This window comes from Girardinichthys multiradiatus, chromosome 23, assembly GCF_021462225.1.
Source record: "Girardinichthys multiradiatus isolate DD_20200921_A chromosome 23, DD_fGirMul_XY1, whole genome shotgun sequence".
Taxonomy (NCBI): domain Eukaryota; kingdom Metazoa; phylum Chordata; class Actinopteri; order Cyprinodontiformes; family Goodeidae; genus Girardinichthys; species Girardinichthys multiradiatus.
In genome coordinates, this window is record NC_061815.1 from 779,294 (window position 1) to 806,053 (window position 26,760).

At 40.2% G+C, this 26,760-nt stretch overlaps 1 protein-coding gene across 9 annotated transcripts in view; it reads left to right on the forward strand.

Annotated features, from left to right (window-relative positions):
- The window catches only part of enpp6 (ectonucleotide pyrophosphatase/phosphodiesterase 6), a 162,379-nt gene that overhangs the window by 14,247 nt on the left and 121,372 nt on the right, over nt 1–26,760 (forward strand). For all 9 annotated transcript variants that reach the window (XM_047353454.1, XM_047353452.1, XM_047353451.1 and 6 more), the window contains exon 2: nt 21,881–22,060. In XM_047353454.1, coding sequence (XP_047209410.1) covers nt 21,881–22,060 — 180 coding nt within the window. The remainder of the gene's footprint in view (nt 1–21,880; nt 22,061–26,760) is intronic.

Here is a 26,760-nt window from a genome sequence, read left to right on the forward strand (position 1 = left end):
GGTTAAGATTATTAAATCGGAAGAGCGGATTGTATCAGGCTGTGATTTAATAAATATTCACATAGATAAAGAGAAGGTGTTTTGTGTTTATTTTGTGCAACTGTGATTTGTCAGTCAAGATAAGGTTAAAGTTCCACACGTTTCGGCAGAAACGGTTGATTAAACAGTGGCATCTCTGGTAATAGTTATCAATTATTACTGAGTATTTAACGGTTGTAATTATCAAAGGCGTTGAGCCACAATTACAACCCCAGAAAACATCTCTGGTTTCGATTCATAAATGAGGATTTTTGGTTAAGAAATTGATATTCTCAAATTATGATTGTTAATTATAATTCTATAAATTATAATTCTATAAATATTAATCAATAATCATAATTCCAACAAGGGGTACAGCACTTGACTGGTTTAAATCTTATTTGTCTGACAGATTCTAGTTTGTTCATGTAAATGATAAATCATCTTTAAACTCCAGGGTTAATTGTGGAGTACCACAGGGTTCAGTACTTGGGCCAATTCTCTTTACTATATATATGCTTCCGATAGGTAAAATTATCAGGCAGTATAGTATACATTTTCAGTATTACACTGATGATACTCAGCTTTACTTATCCATAAATCCTGATGAACCCAACCAGTTAGATAGACTACAAGCATGTCTTGAAGATATAAAAACTTGGATGACTTTAAATTTTCTGCTTCAAAATTCAGACAAGACAGAAGTTGTTGTCGTTGGACCGGAGTCTTTAAAAAGAAACTGCTTAGTCAACCATTTAACCTGGATGGCATTAAATTGACCTCCGATTATAAAGTAAAAACCTTGGTGTTATTTTTGACCAGGTCATGTCATTTAAATCCCATATTAAACAGGTTTCTAGGATTTCCTTCTTTCACCTCCGGAACATTGCCAAAATTAGAAATATCCTGTCTAGGAGTGACGCTGAAAAACTAGTCCATGCATTTGTTACTTCAAGGCTGGACTATTGTAATTCTTTACTATCAGGATGTCCACAAAATGCAGTTAAAAGCCTTCAGCTGATTCAAAATGCTGCAGCGAGAGTTCTGATGAAAATTAAAAAGAGAGATCACATTTCTCCTGTTTTAGCTTCCATTCATTGACTCCCTGTTAAATCCAGAATAGAATTTAAAATTCTCCTCCTCACATATAAAGCCCTTAATGATCTAGCTCCATCATACATCAGAGATCTGATGGTTCCATATGTTCCTAACAGAGCACTTCGTTCTCAGACTGCAGGTTTACTGGTGGTTCCTAGAGTCTCTAGAAGTAGAATGGGAGGCAGATCCTTTAGTTATCAGGCTCCTCTCCTGTGGAACCAGCTCCCATCTTTAGTCCGTGAGGCAGACACCTTGTCTACTTGTAAGGCTAGGCTTAAAACCTTCCTTTTTGATAACGCTTATAGCTAGAGTGGCTTAGGTTATCCTGAGCTATCTCTGTAGTTATGCTGCTATAGGCTTAGGCTGCTGGAGGACATAATGACCACTTTCACTCTCTTCGCTACATTCTCCAATTTTGCTCCAATTATTTGCTGTTATTTCAGCTTTTAACTTTGTTCTCCCGTTTCTCTTCCTAGAAGCTACACCTGGCCTGACTCTGTGTCTACCTGTGACACCTTTCTGGAGAGGGGCATCGTCCAAACTTCTGCTGGCAACAACTTAATGCTCACCTTCTACAGATGATCCACATGGCCCTGGCTTTCAGTGTTTAACCCTTTCTCTCTCCTAGACATGGCTACTGACTGAGCTTCTACTGTGACTAACACTATGTGCTCTCTTTCAGACTCTAACCTTGAAAACTGGCTCAGAGTTTATCTGTTCTTTCTTTCTAGGTGAAACGACTAAAGGAGCTACATCCATTAACGTTTACTTTTCCTTCCCATAGAAAGGACTCTTGGATCAGTGCTTCTTTGTTCTCTTTGTGTCTCTGCTCTGTTCTCTCACATCCCCAGTCGGTCGTGGCAGATGGCCGCTCACACTGAGCCTGGTTCTGCTGGAGGTTTCTTCCTGTTAAAAGGGAGTTTTTCCTCTCCACTGTCGCTACATGCATGCTCAGTATGGGGGATTGCTGCAAAGGCAACGCCAGTGACTGTCCACTGTCTCTACATGCTCATCCAGGAGGAGTGAATGCTGCAAGTCTCTGACTGGATGCAATCTGCTGGGTTTCCTTAGATAGAAAAACTTTTTATCCAATTTGAATAAATAACTGAATCTGACTGCACTGTTCAATGGTTAGGATTAATTGGAATGTATGTACCTGACTGTTGTGAAGAGCCTTGAGACGACATGTGTTGTGAATTTGCGCTATATAAATAAACTGAATTGAAAAGAAAACAGAGTATTTTGCAGTGGCACAATAAAGGAAGGTAAATGTTTCAGTTAATAGATTAAATTGAACAGTCAAAGGCAACTCTAAATAAATGGGATTTAACCTTGATTTAAAATACTCAGGGTTTCAGCGTTTTTGCAGTTTTCTGGTATTGTGTTCCAGATTAGTGGAGCATAGAAACTGAATGCCCCTTCTCCATGTTTGGTTCTGATTCTGGGCATGCAGAGCAGACTTCAACTAGAGGACCTGAATCGTTGAATCAGACTCAATGTATTTTTGTGCCGTTAAGCCATTAAGTGATTTATTAACTAACAGAAGTATTTTAAGTCTATTCTCTGTGATACAGGGAGTCAGTGTAAGGATTTTAGAAATGTGTTGATGTGCTCTACTTTCTGGGTCAGCTGCAGCTGTCTGATTGACTTCTTAGGCAGACCTGTAGAGACACTGTTGCAGTGATCAATTCGACTAAAGATAAAAACATGGATCAAGATTCTGCTGGGACATTATTCCATTAATACTGGAAATGTTCTTCAGGTGAAAGAAGGCCAACTTAGTTATTGTCTTTATTTGCCTCTGGAGGTTTAGGTCTGAGTTCACTACACCAAGATTTCTGTGGCTTCTAGCTTCAATAATTTAAGATTTTGGAGACTCTTGATCTCTCCTCCTTTGATCCAAAAAATTATGACACGTCCATATATTAATTTGTGCTATGCATCTATCCTATGCTTCAATGGATTCATAGTCCCCTGGTGACGTAATGTGGAACTGTGTACTACACAAACTAACTACTAATATCTCGGAAACCGTAAGGGCTATCGATGTCATTCTTTGACTGTTTTTATCAGAACGGACAGGGGAACGATAATGTCAATCCTTTTTTGTTGAGAAAATATTATTAAAGGCACAACAATAGGTGAAAAGAAAGGGAAAAATGGAGAAAAGACAAACATGCCTGAACATGCTCTCCAACAACTTTGAATAACTCGGAAACTATAAGGGCTATCGATTTGATTCATGTACTACATGAATCCGCATGCTTTGCTGAACAATCATGAAGCTTTTCAAGTTTCTATAAAAATCTGTATAGGTATGACCCTATAAAAAAGTGGATCATTTTGAACATTTTAACATAAGTGAAGGTGGATTTTTGTACTCTGAAACAAACCTATCTCACGGGAAAATGGTAAAAGGTATCCAAATAATTCCTTCACTGTGAGTGAGAGGACCCACTGAAGCAAAAAACTGACAAGGCGCATGTTTCTACATACTGCCATTTAGGAGATAGGGTGATTCGAAGACGACCCTCCACACTGAGAGTCGCAGTCCTTCCTTTTCTTACATTTTGTATTGATCCCAATCGGTCAGGAGGTGTGACATGCCATGCCTGAGGTCTGGCATGACACATATATTTCCTAAAAGCAGAAAGACGTAGCTACATTTTGATGCATAAATTACTTCTATACAGTGAAATATGTAAGAACAAGAGTGATTTGTTCATGAAAATTCAGTTAAGTTTCAAAAACTGAGAAAAGCCAGAGTGTGCACTGTGACAGTTGGAGAATTCGGTCATTGGATTACATTGTAAAATTGAAATCTTGTGAAAAGTTGGATAAAATTTAAATCGCAATTTTAGAAAAAACGTAAGAGATATCATCATTTGAAGATAGCTTAATATCTCGTGATCCGTTTAAACTTTGAATGGAGTTTCTAGCTGAAAATATGTGGAAGTAGTTAGCTGTGAAAGAGCGCCAACCTTTTGCCGAATTTTTGGAATTTTTGAGATTTTCATTTCAATGGGCTCCAAATCGGCACAAAAAGCTTAATATTTTAAAACGTATACAAACTATTAATAAAAAAAGTCATTGCCGGAATGTCCTAAATGAGCTGAACAAAAGTCGAATGGCTGAAATAGCACAAAGTACTAAGGAGGAGATATGTGGCAAAAAAGTGTTAGATATATATAATAATAACTTGAAAAATAGCTGTTTCTGTGAAACAGCACGTGAGAATCCATTTTGGAGAATGAACATAGCAGAAGATGGTGAAGAATTTTGAAAAAGTAAAAATTTGCAAAAATGACCAACAGTTAGCTGAAGAACATATGACACAAAAACAGGCAGAATGGAGAAAAAGAAGCAGAAAATGTAAAAGCTAAAAGAACGAAGCAGAAGATGCTGAAAAAATTTGAAAAAGTAAAAATCAGCAAAAAGTTGCAGAAGAGCACTTGAAAGATGAGGCGGAAAGAAGAGAAAGAGGATAATTGACAGCCTCCTTTTCTAGTTGTGTGAATGCCTACAGCATTCACACAACTAGAAAAATTGCATTTCCTACGAAAATGCAGTGTGAATGCTGAAAGCTGAATTCTCTAGCTGAAAGCTTGCAGAAAAAAGCTTAAGTAAACTGGAGAAAATCTGCTGAAATGAGCTGGAAACAGAAATGCTAATCTTCTGTACTGAAACCTGGCAGAAAGAAGATTAGGTTGACAGCACTATGTTGGCTAAAATTCAATGAATTAGCAGATAACAGAAGAGTTGGCACAAAGAAGCTTACGTTTACAGCAGAAGATCTGTAGAAATCTGATAAATTAGCATAAATGGCAAAAACATTAGCAAACAAATGCTCATCTGAAATGTTCAAGTAGTAAGACTGAGCTAAAAAACAGCTCAACAAGCTAACATTACCTGAAAACTAGTTGTTAAAACAGCATATTATTACAGCAGTGTATAAGCTGAAATTAGCTAAAAAACAAATGCTAGCTAAAATTCTAACAGTAGCATTTTGGCTAACACTAGCATGTTGGCTACTAGTATCTCACTATTAGCCAACATGCTAATATAGTAATTTAGTCTTATAAGTGAAAAGTAGCCTAAATGCTAATGTTAGCTTAAATGCTAACATTAGCATGTGAGCTAACACTAGCAGGGTGGGTAACATTAACTTGCTCCATTCAATATCTTCATTTAGGCCTGTATGTGAAAATAAGGATAAATGCTAATGTTAGCTTAAATGCTAATATTGGTATGTGGGCTAACTCTAGCGTGTTGGCTAATATTAACTTACTCCATTTATTTTGTTAATTTAGCTCTATCAGCGAAAATAACCCTAAATGCTAACATTAGCTTAAAGGCTAACATTAGCATGTCGGCTAACACTAGCATGTTGGGTAACATTGACGCACTCCATTCAATATGTCCATTTAGCCCTATAAGTGAAAATTTTCCTAATTGCTAATGTTAGCTTAAATGCTAACATTAGCATATGGGCTATCACTGGCAGGATGGATAACATTAATGTAATCCATCTATAATGCTTACACATCTATAATGCTCATCTGCATTAGTTTCGGCACCATGCCAAATTTTGTTTTGAACAGGTGATATTGTCCGTTGATACAGAATCTCAGCTTTTCCAGAGTTATTGTCTCTGAAGTGATATTTTTCCACAATAAAAGTGATGGGGGGCTCATCACCCACCCACTTCGTCATCACCGCCTTCCTTGCCACCATGAGGAGAAGGTTTATTGTGTCCCTATACTTTTGTAATGAGTCAGCTAAAAGTCCCAGCAGACACAATAATGGATCTGGTTTTAGCTGTGTCAAATCATACTACTGACCTCTATGCACACGGCCTGCCAGAACTGTTGAATCTTCTCACATTCCCAGAGACAACGTGTTGTAGTTCCCTTGAATACTTTGCACTTTAAGCAGTTTGCAGGGGCCCCTGGTGTATATTTACTGTACATGTATGGAGATATATAAACTTTATGTAAGATATTATACTGCATCTCTTTATATCTGTTACACACTGATATCTTGGAAGGCATTAACATAATATCCTCCTATTCATTGGGGTCAATTGTTGTTTTCAGAAGTGTTTCACAGGACAATATTAGACTTCATAACTTATCATCAGAAAGATGTTGTAGGATTGAGTAAAACTTAGAGACAAAGTGGTTTTGATTCTGGCTGTCCGAAAATACCTTCTCGACTAAGTTAAAGTCTTCAGGAAGGCTAAGCTTATTCATTTAGAGTATACATAGTGTCTGACCTGAAGATATTTATAGAATTCAGTTCTGGGCAAATTATATTGAGTTTTAATAGCTTCAAATGATTTAAATTTCCCTTTATCCCAGAGGTCATAAACACTAAATTCCTGATTCTTTCCATTTTTTTAAATTTGGCTCCAATGTCCCCTCCTGATAGTTCTGGATTATTCATAAGTTATGTAAGACAGCAGAGCGTATGTTGTGCCCCAAACAGTTTTTTTAAAATACTTCCGAGATTTAATGACATTTGTAATCATAAAGTTGTCCCTAGTCATTACTGGCAATTCTTGTCTACTTTTGTCCAAAATATTTACTGGGGAAAAGGGTGTACATATCACTGTCTCTATCTCATACCATGGCGGTTTTGTATGTCTACCAGCCCATATTGAAATAATTTTAGCTTGTATTGACATTATATAATGTGCAACATTGGGCAGGACCCATCCCTCTGCTGTTTAGAAAGTTGTAGAATATCCAATTTAATTTTAGGTTTACGACCAGCCCTGATGAAGTCAGAGATACCCCTATTGATGTCCTTAAGATGGTTCGATTTTAGAATTAAGAAGAGCATAGACATAGGATATGTTATTTTAGGAAGTATTCAATTCAATTCAGTTTATTTATATAGCGCCAATTCACGAAACATGTTGTCTCAAGGCACTTCACAACAGTCAGGTACATACATTCCAATTAATACTAACAATTGAACAGTGCAGTCGGAGTTAGCTTTTTATTGAAATTGGATAAAAAGTTTTTCTATCTAAGGAATCCCAACAGATTGCATCCAGTCAGTGACTTGCAGCATTCCCTCCTCTCGGATGACCATGTAGAGACAGTGGACAGTCACTGGCGTTGACTTTGCAGCAATACCTCATACTAAGCATGCATGTAGCGACAGCGGAGTGGAAAAACTCCCTTTTAACAGGAAGAAACCTCCAGCAGAACCAGGTTCAGTATGAGCGGCCATCTGCCATGACCGACTGGGGGTTTGAGAGAACAGAGCAGAGACACAAAGAGAACAAAGAAGCATTGATCCAGGAGTACTTTCTATGGGAAGGAAAAGTAAATGTTAGTGCATGTAGCTCCTTTAGTCGTTTCACCTAGAAAGAAAGAACAGATAAACTCTGAGCAAGTTTTCAAGGTTAGAGTCTGAAAGAGAGCACATAGAGTTTGTTATAGTTAAGCTCAGTCAATCGCCATGTCTAGGAGAGAGAAAGGGTTAAACACTAAAAGACCGGGCTATGTGGATCATTGGTAGAGGGTGAACATTAAGTTGTTGCCAGCAGAAGCTTGGACGATGCTCCTCTCCAAAAAGGTGTCACAGGTAGACACAGAGCTAGGCCAGGTGTAGCTTCTAGGAAGAGAAAAGAGAGAACATAAAGTTAAAAACTGAAATAACAGTAAATAATGCAAAATTGGAGAGTAGTGTGAGAATGTAGCGAAGAGGGTGAAAGTGGTCATTATGTCCTCCAGCAGCCTAAGCCCATAGCAGCATAACTACACAGATAGTTTCAGATTCAGTTTATTTATTTATATAGCGCTTATTTACAACAATGTCGTCTCAAGGCACCCCACAGAGGGTCCCACTGATGGTCATTGTTATACTGAAAACCACAAGGATTGTGATACCTCTCTCTGTCAGACAGATCACAACCATCGGAAAAGAGAAGGGGTCACACAGGTAGCAGAAATGGAGGGTGTGTTTTGACTCCCCCTTACTCCAACCAACAGGGAGGGAGGAAGGCTCCCTCCCAGATAAACTAAGCCACTCTATCTATAAGCTTTATCAAAAAGGAAAGTTTTAAGCCTTGCCTTAAAAGTAGACAGGGTGTCTGCCTCACGGACTAAAGCTGGGAGCTGGTTCCACAGGAGAGGAGCCTGATAACTAAAGGATCTGCTCCCATTCTACTTCTAGAGACTCTAGGAACCACCAGTAAACCTGCAGTCTGAGAACGAAGTGCCCTGTTAGGAACATATGGAACCATCAGATCTCTGATGTATGATGGAGCTACATCATTAAGGGCTTTATATGTGAGGAGGAGAATTTTAAATTCTATTCTGGATTTAACAGGGAGCCAATGAAGGGAAGCTAAAATAGGAGAAAAATGATCTCTCTTTTTAATTTTCATCAGAACTCTTGCTGCAGCATTTTGAGTCGGCTGAAGGCTTTTAACTGCATTTTGTGGACATCCTAATAGTAACGAATTACAATAGTCCAGCCTTAAAGTAACAAATGCATGGACTAGTTTTTCAGCGTCACTCCTGGATAGGATATTTCTAATTTTGGCAATGTTCCAGAGGTGAAAGAAGGAAATCCTAGAAACCTGTTTAATATAGGATTTAAATGACATGTCCTGGTCAAAAATAACACCAAGGTTTTTTACTTTATTACTGGAGGTCAATTTAATGCCATCCAGGCTAAGTGATTGACTAAGCAGTTTCTTTTTTAAACACTGCAGTCCAAAGACGACAACGTCTGTGTTGTCTGAATTTAGAAGCAAAAAATTAAAGTCATCCAACTTTTTATATCTTCAAGACATGCTTCTATCTAACTGGTCGGGCTCATCAGGATTTTTTTGTAAAGCTGAGTATAATCAGCGTAACAGTGAAAATTTATTCTATGCTGCCTGATAATTTGACCTATTGGAAGCATATATATAGTAGAGAATTGGCCCAAGTACAGAACCCTGTGGTACTCCACAATTAACCCTGGAGTTTAAAGATGATTTATTATTTACATGAACAAACTGGAATCTGTCAGACAGATAAGATTTAAACCGGCCTAGCGCTGTTCCCCTGATCCCTACAGCATATTCCACCCTTTTTAAGAGAATATTATGGTCGACTGTATCAAATGCAGCACTGAGATCTAACAGAACCAGTACAGACACAAGTCCATTATCTGAGGCCATAAGAATATCATTAGTGACTTTCAGCAGAGCTGTTTCAGTGCTATGATGAGCTCTGAAACCTGACTGAAACTCGTCAAACAGGTCATTGCTGTGTAAATGCTCACACATTTGATTAGCAACAATGTTCTCAAGAATTTTAGATAAGAATGGAAGATTGGATATAGGTCTGTAATTTTTCAAGTCATCTCGATCAAGCGAAGGTTTCTTAAGTAAAGGTTTAATTACAGCTAACTTAAAAGCCTGTGGTACATATCCATTTACTAAAGATAGATTAATCATATCTAAAATGGGGCTGGTAATCAGAGGGAACACTTCCTTAAATAATTTGGTTGGGATTGGTTTTAACATACAAGTTGAAAGTTTAGATGAAGATGATATTTCTGATAACTCAGGAAGCTTCACAGGATCAAAACAGTCCAAACACAAATCAAGTTCTGTAGTTATTTCCAATGTTGTCTCACTTGCTGAGGATGAAGTAATCATCTTCGGGAGTATGTCAAAGATTTTCTTTTTAATAGAATAAATTTTATTTAAGAAGAATCCTATAAAGTCATGGCTGCTAAGAGCTAAGGGAATGGATGGCTCAACAGAGCTATGACTCTGTGTAAGTTTAGCAACTGTACTAAAGAGAATCCTAGGATTATTCTTGTTTTCTTCTATCAATGATGAGAAATAAGCTGTTCTAGCTTGGCGAAGTGTCTTTTTATACAACAGTAGGCTATTTTTCCAGATTAAGTAGGAATCCTCTAGGTGTGTAGAGCGCCATTTTCTCTCTAATTTTCTAACATTGTGCTTTAAAGTATGCAGCTCTGAATTAAACCAAGGAGTCTGCCTCCTATGAATAATTACCTTCTTTTTCAATGGGGCTGCATTGTCTAATGCATCACGCAATGATGAAGAAACACTATGAACAAAAGAATCAATTTGTGAAGGGGCAACGGAAACAGAATTATTGCCCTCCATTGTGCTTTTCAGTGATAATGAAGAAATTAAAAGTGGAACAGATTCTTTAAAGGTTGTTACAGCATTGCCTGATAATGATCTACTATAATGAAATTTTCTTTCAGGTGTGGAGTACTCGGTTAAATTAAACTCAAAGGTTATTAAGAAATGGTCAGACAGGACAGGGTTATGAGAGAATATTGTTATGTCTTTACACTCAATGCCATTTGTCAGCACAAGGTCTAGAGAATGAAGACAATGGTGAGTAGGTTTGTTAATGTTTTGAGCAAAGCCAATTGAGTCTAAGATAGCATTAAACGCTATATTTAGGTTATCACTTTCAGCATCAACATGAATGTTAAAATCCCCCACTATAATAACTTTATCTGTATTTAACACTAAATCAGATAAAAGGTCTGAAAACTGATCTAAAAATTGAGAGTAAGGTCCTGGTGGACAGTACAAAACAAACAGAAGTGGTTTTAGTGCTTTGCAATTTGGATGAGGAAAACTAAGGATTAAATATTCAAAAGAGTTGTAGCTATTGATTGGTCTGGGGCTAATCAATAAATCGGACTGAAAGATGGTTGCTACTCCTCCTCCTTGCCCAGTAATTCGAGGAATGTGAAAATTTAAATAATTAGTAGGAGTTGACTCATTTATAGTAACATAATCCTCTTGCTGCAGCCAGGTTTCTATGAGGCAAAATAAATCAATCTAATTGTCACAAATCAGGTCACTAACTAGCAAAGTCTTTGAAAAGAGAAATCTTATGTTCAGTAGGCCACATTTAATTGTTTAATTTTTCTTTTCGGTCTGAGTTGTGTTTATTTTTATGAGATTTTCCTGATTTCCTGCTTTTAGTCATGTATTGTCATGTTGATTAAGGTAATCCTGCCTAGGAAGGATTTTCGGGAGCTTTATCCAACTAGCCATTTTCTCCTTTACATGTTTAATTAACGGGTTAGCATTTCCACATAAAGTTTACTGATCCTACGTGTGATTTTAGCACCCAAATATGTGAATCTTTCAGGAGCACATTTGAATGGTTTCACAAAGTCAGGCTCATAGGTTTTTATGATGGCCACGGGCATAATTTAGGATTTAAAAAAATTAATCTTATACCAAAAAAATCTGTGTATATTCGTTAACACACCTAATTAACGCTGTTATTGATTTTGTGGGGTCGGTTACAGTTAAAAGAAGGTCATCTGAGTACAGCAGAATTTTATGCTCTAGATCCTATCATTGTTCCTTACAGATCAAGGGCTATCGATTTGATCCTTGCAACGTATGACTCAGCAGACCTTGCTGAACAATTATGGAGTTCAAGTTTCTACAAAAATCTGTCTGATAGGTGTGACCCTGTGAAAAAGTGGATCATTTTGACCATTTTTAACCTGAGTGAAGGTGAATTTTTCACTCTCAAACAAACCTACTTCACGAGAAAATGATAAAAGGTATCCAAAACATTTTTGGACTGCGGATATCAGCAGACATCGGTGAACAATCCCTGAGAATTTCAAGTGTCTACAATAATCTGTGTAGGAGATGTGACTGTAAAAAGTCAATCATTTAGAATTTTTAGGCTTTTTACGGAAGGACAGATTTGGTACTCTGAAACAAACCTATTTTATGACAAAACAGTAAAAGGTATCAAAATAATTCTTTCACATTGAGTGCTAGCCAGGTCTGAAGATTAATTGGTGCAAAGCTCGTATCTCTACCTCGAATGGTTTACGAGAGTCGATGATTCGAAAACATGTGAGTTTAAGGATTTTCTGCTCAGATTTTTTCTCAAATTCCTATGGGTGGCCCATTCATGGTGTATTGACTTTGCGTTGCTCCTGGGCGTGTTGCTGGAAATCTGTTAGTCCCACATCATTGAGTGTGACATTTTCTGAATTGCAAAAGAGAATCCTACGTTTTGATAAATAATTTGTGCCAGTAGAGTGAAAATTAAGCGAGCGAGGAGCGTTTGTTTGTTCTTTCTCAGGTTATTCAAAAACCTAGACTGTACACTCTAGCCACTGCCGAATTCCGCCATTGGATTACATTATAAAATTGAAAACTTCTAAAATCTCGCGTAAAATCTGAATCGCGATTGTAGAAGAACGGTAACAGATATGAAAAAGCTGAATTATTTGAAGATAGCTTAATGGCTTGTGAACATTTTAAAAGTTGAATGGTGTTTCTAGCTGAAAGTATGTAGCTGTGAAAGAGCAAGATTTAGCTGAATTATGCGGAATTTTGCTGAATTTCCATTCATTTCAATGGGACGAAAATTGTCCTATTGTCCTATCTCTTGTTTTTCACTGATTTGAGCCAACACCTGTTTTAAGGCAGGAATACCCAATGGAGGTATGTCACATTTCACCACTTATGTCAAACACATAGCATTCCAAAGAAGTTTAATATTTCATTACATAAAAATATAAACAGAATGTGTCTGGACCACCATTATCATGTCTGGAGACTATCACACTACAAAATCTATTTCTTTATTCTATGTATCTCAATTAACATATGATAATAAATCCACAATTCATAAACTGGACGCATGGAGATCAGTACTCAGAGGGGACACCAGAGGCAGACTGCGAAATTGCATGTTTAAAAGCCAAAAAGCAATCAATTATTACAAAGATGAAACTCTTCCAATATACTGTATGTGGTTGATGAGAACTTGCATATCTCCGGTCAAATAGAATCGCTGGTCTCTTAACATCCCAGATAGCTTTAGTAAATGTTTAGACAGAAAGGATACTCTGTTTCACTGTGTATGGTATTGTCTGAAATTAAAGCAGTATTGGAAATCAGTCATGTAACTCTTGTCTAAGATTGTTGAAGTAAATGCACCTGTTAAGGAAAAAAGTTGTGTGTTAGGTATATATCCAGATAATTGTGTTTTTAGAACCAGACAGTTAAAACAGATTGACTTAAGACTCCTGCAGGACAGGTAGTTAATATCTTTGTACTGGAAGAAAATTTATCTTCAAGTCATTTGTGGGTTAAGAAGATGGCATCATGTATTGTACTGTAACAACTCACTTATATTGTCAGATATAGGAGTACAAAGGGAGTATATTTTGAAGAAATATGGTCACCGTTTACTAAGACACTATGAAGGACATTAATATAAACATTTATGCTTAGTGCTGAGTTAAATTTTTTGTATCCATCAATCCATTGTCTTCCGCTTATCCAGGGTCGGGTCGAGGGGGCAGCACCCTAAGCAGAGAGACACAGACTTCCCTCTCCCCAGCCACTTGGGCCAGTTCGTCCGGGGGAATCCCAAGGCGTGCCCAAGCCAGCCGAGAAACATAGTCCCTCCAGCGTGTCCTGGGTCTTCCTCTGGGCCTCCTTCCAGGAGGCACCCTAACCAGATGCCCGAGCCACCTCAACTGCCTCCTCTTGATGTGGAGAAACAGCGGCTCTACTCTGAGTCCCTCTCGCGTGATCGAGCTTCTGGGTCTCTAAGGGAGAGCCCAGACACCCTGCGGAGGAAACTCACTTCGGCCGCTTGTATGTGATCTCGTTCTTTTGGTCATGACCCAAAGCTCATGACCATAGATGAGGGTAGGAACGTAGATCGAGAGCTTTGCTCTTTGACTCAGCTCTCTCTTCACCACGACAGACCGGTACACTGCCCGCATCACTGCTGACACAGCAACAATCCGTCTATTGATCTCATGCCCCATTTTTCCCTCATTCGTGAACAAGACCCCAAGATACTTGAACTCCACCACTTGAGGCAGGACTTCCCCCCCAACCCGGAGAAGGGACTCTATCTTTTTCCGGCTCAAGACCATGCCCTCTCACTTGGAGGTACTGATTCTCATTCCGGCCGCTTCACACTCGGCTGCAAACTGCTCCAGTGAGAATTGTAGATCACGAGCTAATGAAGTGAATAAGACCACATCATCCGCAAAAAGCAGAGACGTAGTTATACGGCCACCAAAAGGGATCCCCTCAACCCCTTCGCTGTGCCTAGAAATTCTGTCCATAAAAGTTATGAACAGAATCGGTGACAAAGGGCAACCTTGGCGGAGTCCAACCCTGACCGGAAACGAGTCCAACTTACTGCCGGCATTGCGGACCAAGCTCTGACACCGGTCGTACAGGAACCTAACAGCCCATATCAAAGGGCCTGGTACCCCATACTCCTGGGTTTTGAGGGTTTGGTTGGTTCTGGGGTGGCAGAGGGTGCTGGTCCCGGTTTTTTGTCGGTTTTTTTGGGCTCGGTGGATGTGCCTGTACCTCCCTCCTTTGTTGGAACCCCATCCCCGGAAACCTCCCTCCGCCTGCTCAGTCATACTACCACTCATATGGTGCCTCGGGGTGCGGGTGCGTCACTGGAGTGCCGTGAGGGTGTTCCATCTCTGCTGTCTCATGGCAGCCCCAATTGGGCCCCAATTTTAATGTACAACTCAGACACTCTAATTTAGAACATTTTTGTGACACACATGTAGGGAATTGGGGATTGGTACGCTCAATGGCATCCAGAGGTTGTGTATTTTATTAACCTCACCTCTGGTGCCTGTGCACACCTCTAAGAATTAAGTTGTGTGCAGACATTGAGAGCACTGGGTTTTGGAGAAGTCATGGCGGACCTTCTACTTCACCTGTTTTTCTTTTTAAATGCACTCTATAACAACAAGCATCAACACCACATTTGAGGCATTTTTTCTCCAATGGTTGTACTGGCAGGGGCTGCTGGTGTTAGATGGATGTTTGGTCGGTGTGCTGCTTTGCTGGCTGTTGTCAAGGTGGCAGGCTGGAGGGTGGCGTAGGGGGGTTGCAGTATGTGGGATGGGGGGGTTGTGTACTCTTTTTGGGTCTGTTCACTAGCATTTGAATCTGCTGAGCAGTGATGGTGGAGCTGAGCTGGATGGTGTTTCTCCCTGGGTTGTTGTTGCAGTGGCGGTGATGTGGTATGTTTGTGTGGCTGCGGGGACATGGTGGGGGCCACCAGACCCGGGTGCGTGCCGCCAGCCGGGGCCCTCTTGCCAGGTGAGTTTGTACCGTCTTGTTGTGTGTTGGGGGGTCCATTGTGAGCACGGTGCTCAGCAGTGTCTGCTCTGTTGCGCATGTGGGCGGAGGCTGGGGTGGCATTGTGCGGGGGCCCTTGCTGGCGTGCTGTATGGTGGAGGGCAGGATGCGGCGAGGGTGCTTGGGGTGGGCCTGTGTGTGGAACTTGCGCTGTGTGGATGTGTCTTCATCTGCTTTTTGGGGCTGGAGCTCATCTGTAGGGGTGTGCCCTGTGGGGAGGGGATTCATGGCATTTGGGTTCAGGGGCATGTGTTCGATATCTGTCCTTTTTGGGGGTGGCCCTGTGGGGAGATTCATGTTGGGGTTCAGGGAGGGTGGGGGGGCTCCTGGGGTTGAGGTGAGAGGTCATTGAGAATGTTTCATTCTTGGACGGCTCTTGTTGGCGGGCTTGTTTTGACTAAGTAGGCCCCTCTTTTGTACATGGCCCCTTTTCCAGATGGGGACGGGGATCATTAGGGGCTGGGGTCAAAGCGGGGGTCAGGGTCCGGGCTGGGCTGACTTGAGTTCGGGCAAAGCCGGCACTAGTCTGGGCTGGTGCTGGTGCAATCTGCCTGTCTCCACCCTGGAAGAAAGGGCACCACCTACTGGGTTTGGGGGCTGGTTGCCCTTCTGGGATATCGGTACCTAGACCTGGGAGTATACAGGTCCTTCTCAAAAAATTAGCATATTGTGATAAAGTTCATTATTTTCCATAATGTCATGATGAAAATTTTACATTCATATATTTTAGATTCATTGCACACTAACTGAAATATTTCAGGTCTTTTATTGTCTTAATACGGATGATTTTGGCATACAGCTCATGAAAACCCAAAATTCCTATCTCACAAAATTAGCATATTATTAAAAGGGTCTCTAAACGAGCTATGAACCTAATCATCTGAATCAACGAGTTAACTCTAAACACCTGCAAAAGATTCCTGAGGCCTTTAAAACTCCCAGCCTGGTTCATCACTCAAAACCCCAATCATGGGTAAGACTGCCGACCTGACTGCTGTCCAGAAGGCCACTATTGACACCCTCAAGCAAGAGGGTAAGACACAGAAATAAATTTCTGAACGAATAGGCTGTTCCCAGAGTGCTGTATCAAGGCACCTCAGTGGGAAGTCTGTGGGAAGGAAAAAGTGTGGCAGAAAACACTGCACAACGAGAAGAGGTGACCGGACCCTGAGGAAGATTGTGGAGAAGGGTCGATTCCAGACCTTGGGGGACCTGCGGAAGCAGTGGACTGAGTCTGGAGTAGAAACATCCAGAGCCACCGTGCACAGGCGTGTGCAGGAAATGGGCTACAGGTGCCGCATTCCCCAGACCTGGGCTACAGAGAAGCAGCACTGGACTGTTGCTCAGTGGTCCAAAGTACTTTTTTCGGATGAAAGCAAATTCTGCATGTCATTCGGAAATCATTGTGCCAGAGTCTGGAGGAAGACTGGGGAGAAGGAAATGCCAAAATGCCAGAAGTCCAGTGTCAAGTACCCACAGTCAGTGATGGTCTGGGGTGCCGTGTCTGTGTGTTGGTCCACTGTGTTTTATCAAGGGCAGGGTCAATGCAGCTAGCTATCAGGAGATTTTGGAGCACTTCATGCTTCCATCTGCTGAAAAGCTTTATGGAGATGAAGATTTTGTTTTTCAGCACGACCTGGCACCTGCTCACAGTGCCAAAACCACTGGTAAATGGTTTACTGACCATGGTATCACTGTGCTCAATTGGCCTGCCAGCTCTCCTGACTTGAACCCCATAGAGAATCTGTGGGATATTGTGAAGAGAACGTTGAGAGACTCAAGACCCAACACTCTGGATGAGCTAAAGGCCGCTATCGAAGCATCCTGGGCCTCCATAAGACCTCAGCAGTGCCACAGGCTGATTGCCTCCATGCCACGCCGCATTGAAGCAGTCATTTCTGCCAAAGGATTCCCGACCAAGTATTGAGTGCATAACTGTACATGATTATTTGAAGGTTGACGTTGTTTGTATTAAAAACACTTTTCTTTTATTGGTCGGATGAAATATGCTAATTTTGTGAGATAGGAATTTTGGGTTTTCATGAGCTGTATGCCAAAATCATCCGTATTAAGACAATAAAAGACCTGAAATATTTCAGTTAGTGTGCAATAAATCTAAAATATATGAATGTTAAATTTTCATCATTACATTATAGAAAATAATGAACTTTATCACAATATGCTAATTTTTTGAGAAGGACCTGTAGAGTATGAATGGGGAGTGTGAGTGAGTGTACGACGTCCATGGATGTGTGTCTTTACGTTGGGGGTGTGGGTGTGAGTGCTTTATGTGTACGCACGAGGGTGGGAATGTGTTTTTGTGACTGTGTGTGCCTGTTTTGTGTCAGGTTGGGTCTTGGGCTGCTCTTTTTCCTGGGTCAGTTTAGACCCCCTCAAATGTGGGGCCTGTTTCCTCCCCGCCACACTCCCTGCCGGTGGGTGGTGTCTCTGCCCGGTGGTGTATTGGTGGTTCTCGGTATCTGGAGCTGGGTGCTTTAGTGTGAGCTAGCTCACTCCCGGTGGCTGTTTGCCAGGGCCTGGGCCCACTGGCCATGTCAGGCCTCTGCTTGGGGAGTGATGTGCCCCAGGGTCTCTGGTCTCTGGGTCCATTGCTGGATATGTTCCAGCGTAGATGGCTGCCACCGAGGTCTGTGGGCTTCTCGCTGCAGCTCCCAGCGGCTTCTGCACTGTGGCTACTGGGTGGTTCCCCTGGGGCTCTCCTCTGCTCCTATTTGGGAGGGTTGTGGTATTCCCAGCGGTGGTCCTTCTAGGGTTCCCGTTCTCTGGGGGCCCTTTGGACTTCTGTGGCTCAGATCTCCTCAGTCTCTGTCTCGGGTCCAGGGGGCAGGTCTGTGGCACCTCACACTCACTATTGCATATTTTTATGGAGAAACCTTATATCGTGAGGAGAACAAGTATTTGATACACTACCGATTTTGCAGGTTTTCCCACTTGCAAAGCATGTACAAGTCTTTAATCAAACAAACTCCAACCTCTCCACAAGGGCCAAGACCAGAGAGCTGTTTAACGACATCAGGGATAAAATAATACCCTGCACAAGGATGGGATGGGCTACAGGAAAATAGCCAAGCAGCTTTGTGAGAAGGCAACAACTGAAGAAGTTCAAGATTACGGTCAATCTCCCTCGGTCTTGGGCCAATGACAAAGATGGAGGCTAGCTTCGGAAAGGAGGGGCTATTTCATGAATGGGTTACAGTGTTTCTTCTTATTTCCAGCAGATTTACATTATGTCTGAATTGTAATTACTGTTGTGTAGGATATACGTGTGTATATGTGTATATGAGCTTTTTCAAGAAACACTACCAACATTTTTCTCAGTGAAGCAAACAAGGTGATTCATCAAGTGAGAAAGCAGCTAATTAATTTGCTAACTCGTTGCAAAGTCAGGGGTGTATATTGCAATATGTCAAAATGTCTGGTTCAGAATTGCTTGGTATCACAAAACCCATTTGGACTTTTTGTTCATTCAGCTTCCCTAGTTTACTCTCTCAGGTCGGCTGATGGGAGAACCTTTGCAACACAGCTTAGATTCTAGCTACAAGGTCTCCTAGGGACTAGAAGGATCTTTGTTCTGGCTTAGTTTTCTGGATGTCTTAGGGTGTATTCACACCAGGAAAGTCCTTTGGTCCGCTTGTTTGGTACGGACCAAAAGCAAACTTTATTTTTTTCATTTGGTTCAGTTTGTTTTCACATTGTACTTTTTGCAAGTGAACTATTACTTGTAAACAAAGCCATGCGGGTGATGATCATTGTTCCCATTGGACAGAAATGGCGGGGCGGGACAGAGCACAGACGCAGAAATGTAGGAAAACAGCTGTAGACGTGCTGCGTACAGCACCTCTGTTCTGCATATTTATGCCGTTATTACAGCTGCAATATCATTGTGAGAGTGAAGAACAGCTCATTCAACACAGATTTTGAGACGTTCCATTTATAATGTTGGAACTCCGTCGGAGAATGCGTGCTGAACGCCGACGTTCGTGCCTTGTCCCACAACAAGCCAGTAGCATTGCTAAGCAACACACAGCTTATCAGGTATGATTACCTTACAACACACACCTTTGCTACCGGCTACGGTGGCTTTTTATGTCCAAAGAGACGTACGCTTTTTGTAGTTGGTTTGGATCGGGGCCGGTTTGTATTCAGACCATAAGCGAACCGCACCAGAGTCCGTTTGGAAGCGGACCGAGACCGCCACAAAAAGTGGGTCTCGGTCCGGTTGCTTGGTCCGGACCAAGGGTCGCTTGAGTGTATTCACACCTGCTCAAAAGATCCGGACCAAGGGGGGAAGCGAACTCTGGTCCGTTTAAAGCGGACCAAAAGTGGCAAGTGTGAATACACCCTTAGTAATTTCAAACTTTGTATTCCAAACAAGGTGATGCTCTTACAGAGAGTTGCTACTTACACAGTTCATGAAAGTTGTGGAGGACAATACAGAAAGTCTTGCAAGAATTTTATCCAAATTATATCAGGGCACAACCACAATTCCAATAAAGTTAGGATGTTGTGTAAAACGTAAAAAAAACAAAAAAAACTTTCAAATCTTGTTCAACTTATATGCATTTGAATATGCTACAAAGACAAGATATTTAACTTTCAAACTAATACATTTTATTGATTTTGTTTTGCAAATATCCACTTATTTTAAATATGATGCTTGCAACACAATCCAAAAAAGCTGAGACAGGGGCATGTTTAACACTGTGTTACATCACTTTTCCATTTAACAACACTCATTAAGCGTTTGGGAACTGAGGACACTAATTGTTGAAGATTTGAAGGTGAAGTTCTTTCCAATTTTTGCTTGATTTACAACTTCAGTTGCTCAACAGTCCGAGGTATCTGTTTTTGTATTTTGCACCACCCATTGCCAGTGGAAGGCAAGTCTGAACTGTAGGCAACCCAGTCAGTTACCCACATTTACCACAAAGGCATGTTGTGGTAACACATGTAGAATGTTGCTTGACATTATCCTGCTAAAAAAAAGCAGGAACGTGTCTGAAGAAGAGATTGATTGGACGACAGCATATGTTGCTCCAAAACCTGTATGTACCTTTCAGCATTAATGATGCCTTCACAGATGTGCAAGTTACCCAGGCCATGGGCATTAACACATCTCCATACCATCACAGATGCTAGCTTTTAAACTTTGTGCTGATAACAATCTGGATTGTCCTTTTCCTCTTTGGCCTGAAAAGACACAACGTCCATGATTTCCAAAAACAATTAAAATGTGGACTCATAAGAACAGAGCACAGTTTTCCACTTTGCATAAGGCCATCTCTGATGAGTTCGATAGATGTAGCGACAAACTATGTGTTAACTGACAGAAGTTTGCATTTAGACTTTAGAACTTTGGAGCTATTCTTGATTTAGTCTGTTGTATATTTTTCTAAAACCCTGTGGGCTTAAGAGGTTAAGCCACCAGGAGTTTTTGTGAAGTTTGTGCTTGAAATAACATGCCCAAATCTAATTTTCTCAACAATTACAAACTCTATTTATATAATCATGGTATCAAAATAAAGCTAACACTTAGGAGATTCCATCAGAAGTGTGCATATCACAGCAGCTGCTATTGGTTTAGAGATAATGACGATGGAACACAGAAAAAAAGGAAGATTTCTTCCCTCACCAGATGTTTTCCTGCATTGTACAGTATATAAACATTTTAGAAATATCATGAATAAGGCTACAAACCTTTGGAAAACCCAAATCCAGTTGTGGACATTACATGTGCAACGATTCATGCAGCTGAGGTAAACTAAAACACAGTTACAGATGTTTTAGTAAATACATACCTAGGAGTTTTGCCTTTTGGCACAGCAGTGTGACACATTTTGGCACCATTGACAATAGTGGTTATTTTACTTCCCAAACTTAATACATTTTTTTTGCATGTCTGAATCCTAAAATGGCTCATTTTTAAATGTTATTTTTCAAATCACCCACATTTATTTTCCATTTTTTGTAAAACAATGAGAAACTGTTCTGTTTCAGTCCACCTGGAGCATATTTACTCACCAACATCGGAGCGCGGATCAATAACTCGAGTTTGGTTGATCTGAATTGCAAAAATGACCCCTCCTTTTCACCCTTAGATTAGATTATGTTTTTCAATTGTGAGTGATAATTCAGTCTTTTTTTGCTGCTGGTTGAGTAAATCCTGGGTGGATTGTGACAAAACCTATATTTTCAGAACCTGTGAGCTCTCTGCTGTTGGCAGCCATGCTGATTGTGTGTTGTTGCAGGGGTAACAGCCGAGACCAAGATTTGCGATGATGCAATTTTGTGGAGTTTGTTCATTTTCTGATTCAACTGCTTGTAGTTTTAACTGTTTGGTGTTCATAGAAATGGTTTATATCAGTCAAATTCCTTTACTTGGGTTTGGGGCTCAAGAGGTTAAGTTTCTCACACTTTTGTAAATATTAGGTTTTAAACTTCACATAATGTGTGAATGTTAGATTAGCTATGTTAGTATTGTAGCCACATTGTTATTGTTTTAAATTAGAGGGAGTAGTTTTTTCAACATCTTAAAAAGATGCTTAAATGTTTCCATTTTTTTAGGCCGTCACTGTGAGACCCATCAGATGACTGGAAATTACATGTGGGATGAAGTCTCAAACAAGGAGTTTCTTATTGGAACCAGTCCTGACAGTCGGTTGTCTCTTTGGTGGAATGGATCAGAACCTCTGTGGGTCACAATGCAAAACCTGGGAAAGAATGTTTTTATGTACTTCTGGCCCGGTGAGTACACACAGTTAACCTGAGGAGTCCTCTGGCACTTTTCCTTTAAACTTTATTTTTATACAGATCTTTAGTTGAAATTTTCAGCCATACAAAAAGAATGGAAAAGAAAAACTAAGAACCAAAATAGAAACAAAATAGAAAAGGGATTACAATACAGGACCAGACAACACATTTAAAAGCAACTAAGTTCAACATCTGGCAAATCAAAATCAAAGTGTCCAGGTAGGACAGAAGAATTCAGGGTGTCTTTTGACATCTGAAAATTATAAATACATTCCCCAAAAAGATAAAACCTGTTTTCAAAGAGTTATCCCCTCATAATGTATCTACAATACAGCTGTCCGTTGAATGGGTTTTAAGATGTTTTCTAAATCTCATGATGCATGGTCAGATCATTTCCAAGAAAGGTGTGCGACAACCTACACAAACCCTTCTACTCCATCCTTCTGCCAAACAATATCCTTCCACCTTAACATCTAGTTTCAGATACCCGTTCTCTATCATACTGCACCCATGTTCAATATAATTTTCCCATTTCTTCCAGTATTTCATAAACTGTTCCATTTTAAGGTTCAAGGAAAATGTTAAGTTCTCAACTTTATATATTTCCTTTACCAATTCTATCCATTCTTTTTTCACCGGTGGTTCTTTCATTAACCACCTCCTGGTAACTGCTTTTTTACCAGCTCCCAGCAGAATATGAATTATTGGTTGCTGTAGGACATGGTTATCAGAATATTTCCAAAATAGATAGTACTGAAATCGTATGTCAGTATAAAACATATCAAATGTGTGATTACTTCTACAACTTCACTCCAAAATGGTTGAATATCAAGGCAACCCCAGAAAATGTGAAAGTGATCAGCCGCCAATTGTCCACTCTATCTCCAGCAACAACCATACTTAGATTGACCCCTCTGTTTTATTTTTGGAGTAATAAAATATCTAACCAAATATTTCCACATAACGTCTCAAGTTGTGTTCTGCAGATGTTAAGCCAATGTTCCTCGGAAGTAATGATATTACTTCTTTTCCCATTTTATTTTAATGTTGTTTGTTGAGTGGTCCCTAAATGTTTGTAGGTATGAGTATATTTTGCCAATCAGTTTTGTTTTCATCTCAGATTTGAATGCATCATTTAGAAAAGTAATTAGGTCATTAGTGCTTACATGCCTAAGTTTCATGTTGCTGTTAAAGTAGGATCTAACTTAGAGATATAGGAAGAAATCTTGCTTTTTCAAGTCATATTTGTCCTTTAGTCTTTGAAACTGTATAATTCTCCTGCCTCTGCAATTGAACTAAATGTCCAAATACCTCAGACTGACCACTATATGAAACGATCATCATGCTAGGCTGGAGCGAAGTCTCTATCGTATGCTAGCCACCGTAGTTGTTTCCTCTGGTTTCCTAACTTTAGTTTTTCACATTCTTTAAACCAAATATTTAGGGGAATTCTTGTCCAACAGTTAAGTTTTTTTCCTGTAATTTCTTATCTCCAATTATTTTTTGCAGTGGCATATCTAATTTAGCCATGCCTAGCTTTTTCCATTCTGCTTTATTAAAATGGTTGCACCAGTAGTAAAAATATTAAAGTTGTGCATATTTAAAATAACTTTGTAAGTCTGGTAGGGAAAGCCCACCTTTCTTCTTAGACAGTTGTAATGTTAGGATCTTACTCTGGGCTTCTGACCCTTCCAAATAAATGCTGAAAGCATTCTGTTCCACTTTGGAAATTGTTTTACTGGTATTTCACAGATAATCACTAAAAAGAAAGAGTATGTGAGGTAGACTATTCATCATAACTATGTAAGTTCCATTATATAAATCTAACGGTAGTAAAGTCCATCTATTGATATCTTCCTTTATTTCCTTATTAATCGATGTTATGTGCTCCGTGGAGTGGAATGTTGTTACACAAATTGTTGTTCCAACTCTGTATTGTGCACAAATCTTACACTTGGCATATGACAATCCACTAGCGGGTCACCTTGGCATGAGGAAAACTTATGATCGTGTTTTGTGACATTTCTTTTGGCTGGGGTTAAAAAGTGATGTAGTGCGTCATTACAGTTCAATTCAGTTCAATTCAGTTTATTTATATAGCGCCAATTCACAACACATGTCATCTCAAGGCACTTCACAATAGTCAGGTTCATACATTCCAATTAATCCTAATCATTGAACATTGCAGTCAGATTCAGTTATTTATTCAAATTGGATAAAAAGTTTTTCTGTCTAAGGAAACCCAGCAGATTGCATCCAGTCAGTGACTTGCAGCATTCCCTCCTCTTGGATGAGCATGTAGAGACAGTGGACAGTCACTGGCATTGACTTTGCAGCAATCCCTCATACTGAGCATGCATGTAGTGACAGTGGAGAGGAAAAACTCCCTTTTAACAGGAAGAAACCTCCAACAGAACCAAAACTAGGCTCAGTGTGAGCGGCCATCTGCCACGACCGACTGGGGGTTTGAGAGAACAGAGCAGAGACACAAAGAGAACAAAGAAGCACTGATCCAGGAGTACTTTCTATGGGAAGGAAAAGTAAATGTTAATGGATGTAGCTCCTTTAGTCGTTTCATCTAGAAAGAAAAAACAGATAAACTTTGAGCCAGCTTTCAAGGTTAGAGTCTGAAAGAGAGCACATAGAGTTAGTCACAGTAAAAGCTCAGTCAATCGCCATGTCTAGGAGAGAGAGAGAGAAAGCTTGGACGATGCCCCTCTCCAGAAAGGTGTCACAGGTAGACACAGAGTCAGGCCAGGTATAGCTTCTAGGAAGAGAAAAGAGAGAGAACATAAAGTTAAAAACTGAAATAACAGCAAATAATGCAAAATTGGAGAGTAGTGTGAGAATGTAGCGAAGAGGGTGAAAGTCATTATGTCCTCCATCAGCCTAAGCCTATAGCAGCATAACTACACAGATAGTTTCAGATTCAGTTTATTTATTTATATAGTGCCTATTTACAACAATGTCATCTCAAGGCACCCCACAAACGGTCCGGAACGGCGCGGGGCCGCCCGGGAGGCCAGACCAAACCACCAAGTGCCAGAGCCCGTCCACTCCAGAACGGGCCACGTGTAGGGGCACTAAGTAAAATAATACTCTGATAAAGTTTGTCCATCTAGAGCCCACTGATGGCCATTCTTATACTAAAAACCACAAGGATTGGGGTACCTCTGTCTGTCAGACTGATTATATTCATTGGAAAAGAGAGGGCGTCATACAGGTAGCAGAAATGGAGGGTGTGTTTGCACCTCAACCCTAACTGAGCCGTTTTAGGCTAAACCTGACTCCTCCTTACTCCATCCAACAGGGAGGGAAGAAGACAGAGGTAAAAAATCAGAAAGATAGCTCAGGATAACCTACGCCACTCTATCTATAAGCTTTATGAAAAAAGGAAAGTTTTAAGCCTAGCCTTAAAAGTAGACAGGGTGTCTGCCTCACGGACTGAAACTGGGAGCTGGTTCCACAGGAGAGGAGCCTGATAACTAAAGGATCTGCCTCCCATTCTACTTCTAGAGACTATAGGAACCACCAGTAAACCTGCTGTCTGAGAACGAAGTGCTCTGTTAGGAATATATGGAACAATCAGATCTCTGATGTATGATGGAGCTAGATCATTAAGGGCTTTATATGTGAGGAGGAGAATTTTAAATTCTATTCTGGATTTAACAGGAAGCCAATGAAGGGAAGCTAAAATAGGAGAAATATGATCTCTCTTTTTAATTTTCATCAGAACTCTTGCTGCAGCATTTTGAATCAGAAGGCTTTTAACTGCATTTTGTGGACATCCTGATAGTAAAGAATTACAATAGTCCAGCCTTGAAGTAACAAATGCATGGACTAGTTTTTCAGCATCACTCCTGGACAGGATATTTCTAATTTTGGCATTGTTCCAGAGGTGAAAGAAGGAAATCCTAGAAACCTGTTTAATATGGGATTTAAATGACATGTCCTGGTCAAAAATAACACCAAGGTTTTTTACTTTATTACCGGATGTCAATTTAATCCCATCCAGGTTAAGTGATTGACTAAGCAGTTTCTTTTTTAAAGACTCCTGTCCAAAGACGACAACTTCTGTCTTGTCTGAATTTAGAAGCAGAAAATTTAAAGTCATCCAAGTTTTTATGTCTTCAAGACATGCTTGTAGTCTATCTAACTGGTTGGGTTCATCAGGATTCATGGATAAGTAAAGCTGAGTATCATCAGGGTAACAGTGAAAATTTATTCTATGCTGCCTGATAATTTGACCTATTGGAGGCATATATATAGTGACCCTGGAGTTTAAAGATGATTTATCATTTATGTGAACAAACTGGAATCTGTCAGACAAATAAGATTTAAACCAGCCTAGTGCTGTTCCCCTGATCCCTACAGCATATTCCAGCCTTTCTAAGAGAATATTGTGATCGACTGGATCAAATGCAGCACTGAGATCTAACAGAACCAGTACAGACACAAGTCCATTATCTGAGGCCATAAGAATATCATTAGTGACTTTCAGCAGAGCTGTTTCAGTGCTATGATGAGCTCTGAAGCCTGACTGAAACTCTTCAAACAGGTCAATGCTATGTAAATCTCCACACATTTGATTAGCAACTATTTTCTTAAGAATTTTAGATGAGAATGGAAGATTGGATATAGGTCCGTAATTTTTCAAGTCATCTCGATCAAGCGAAGGTTTCTTAAGTAAAGGT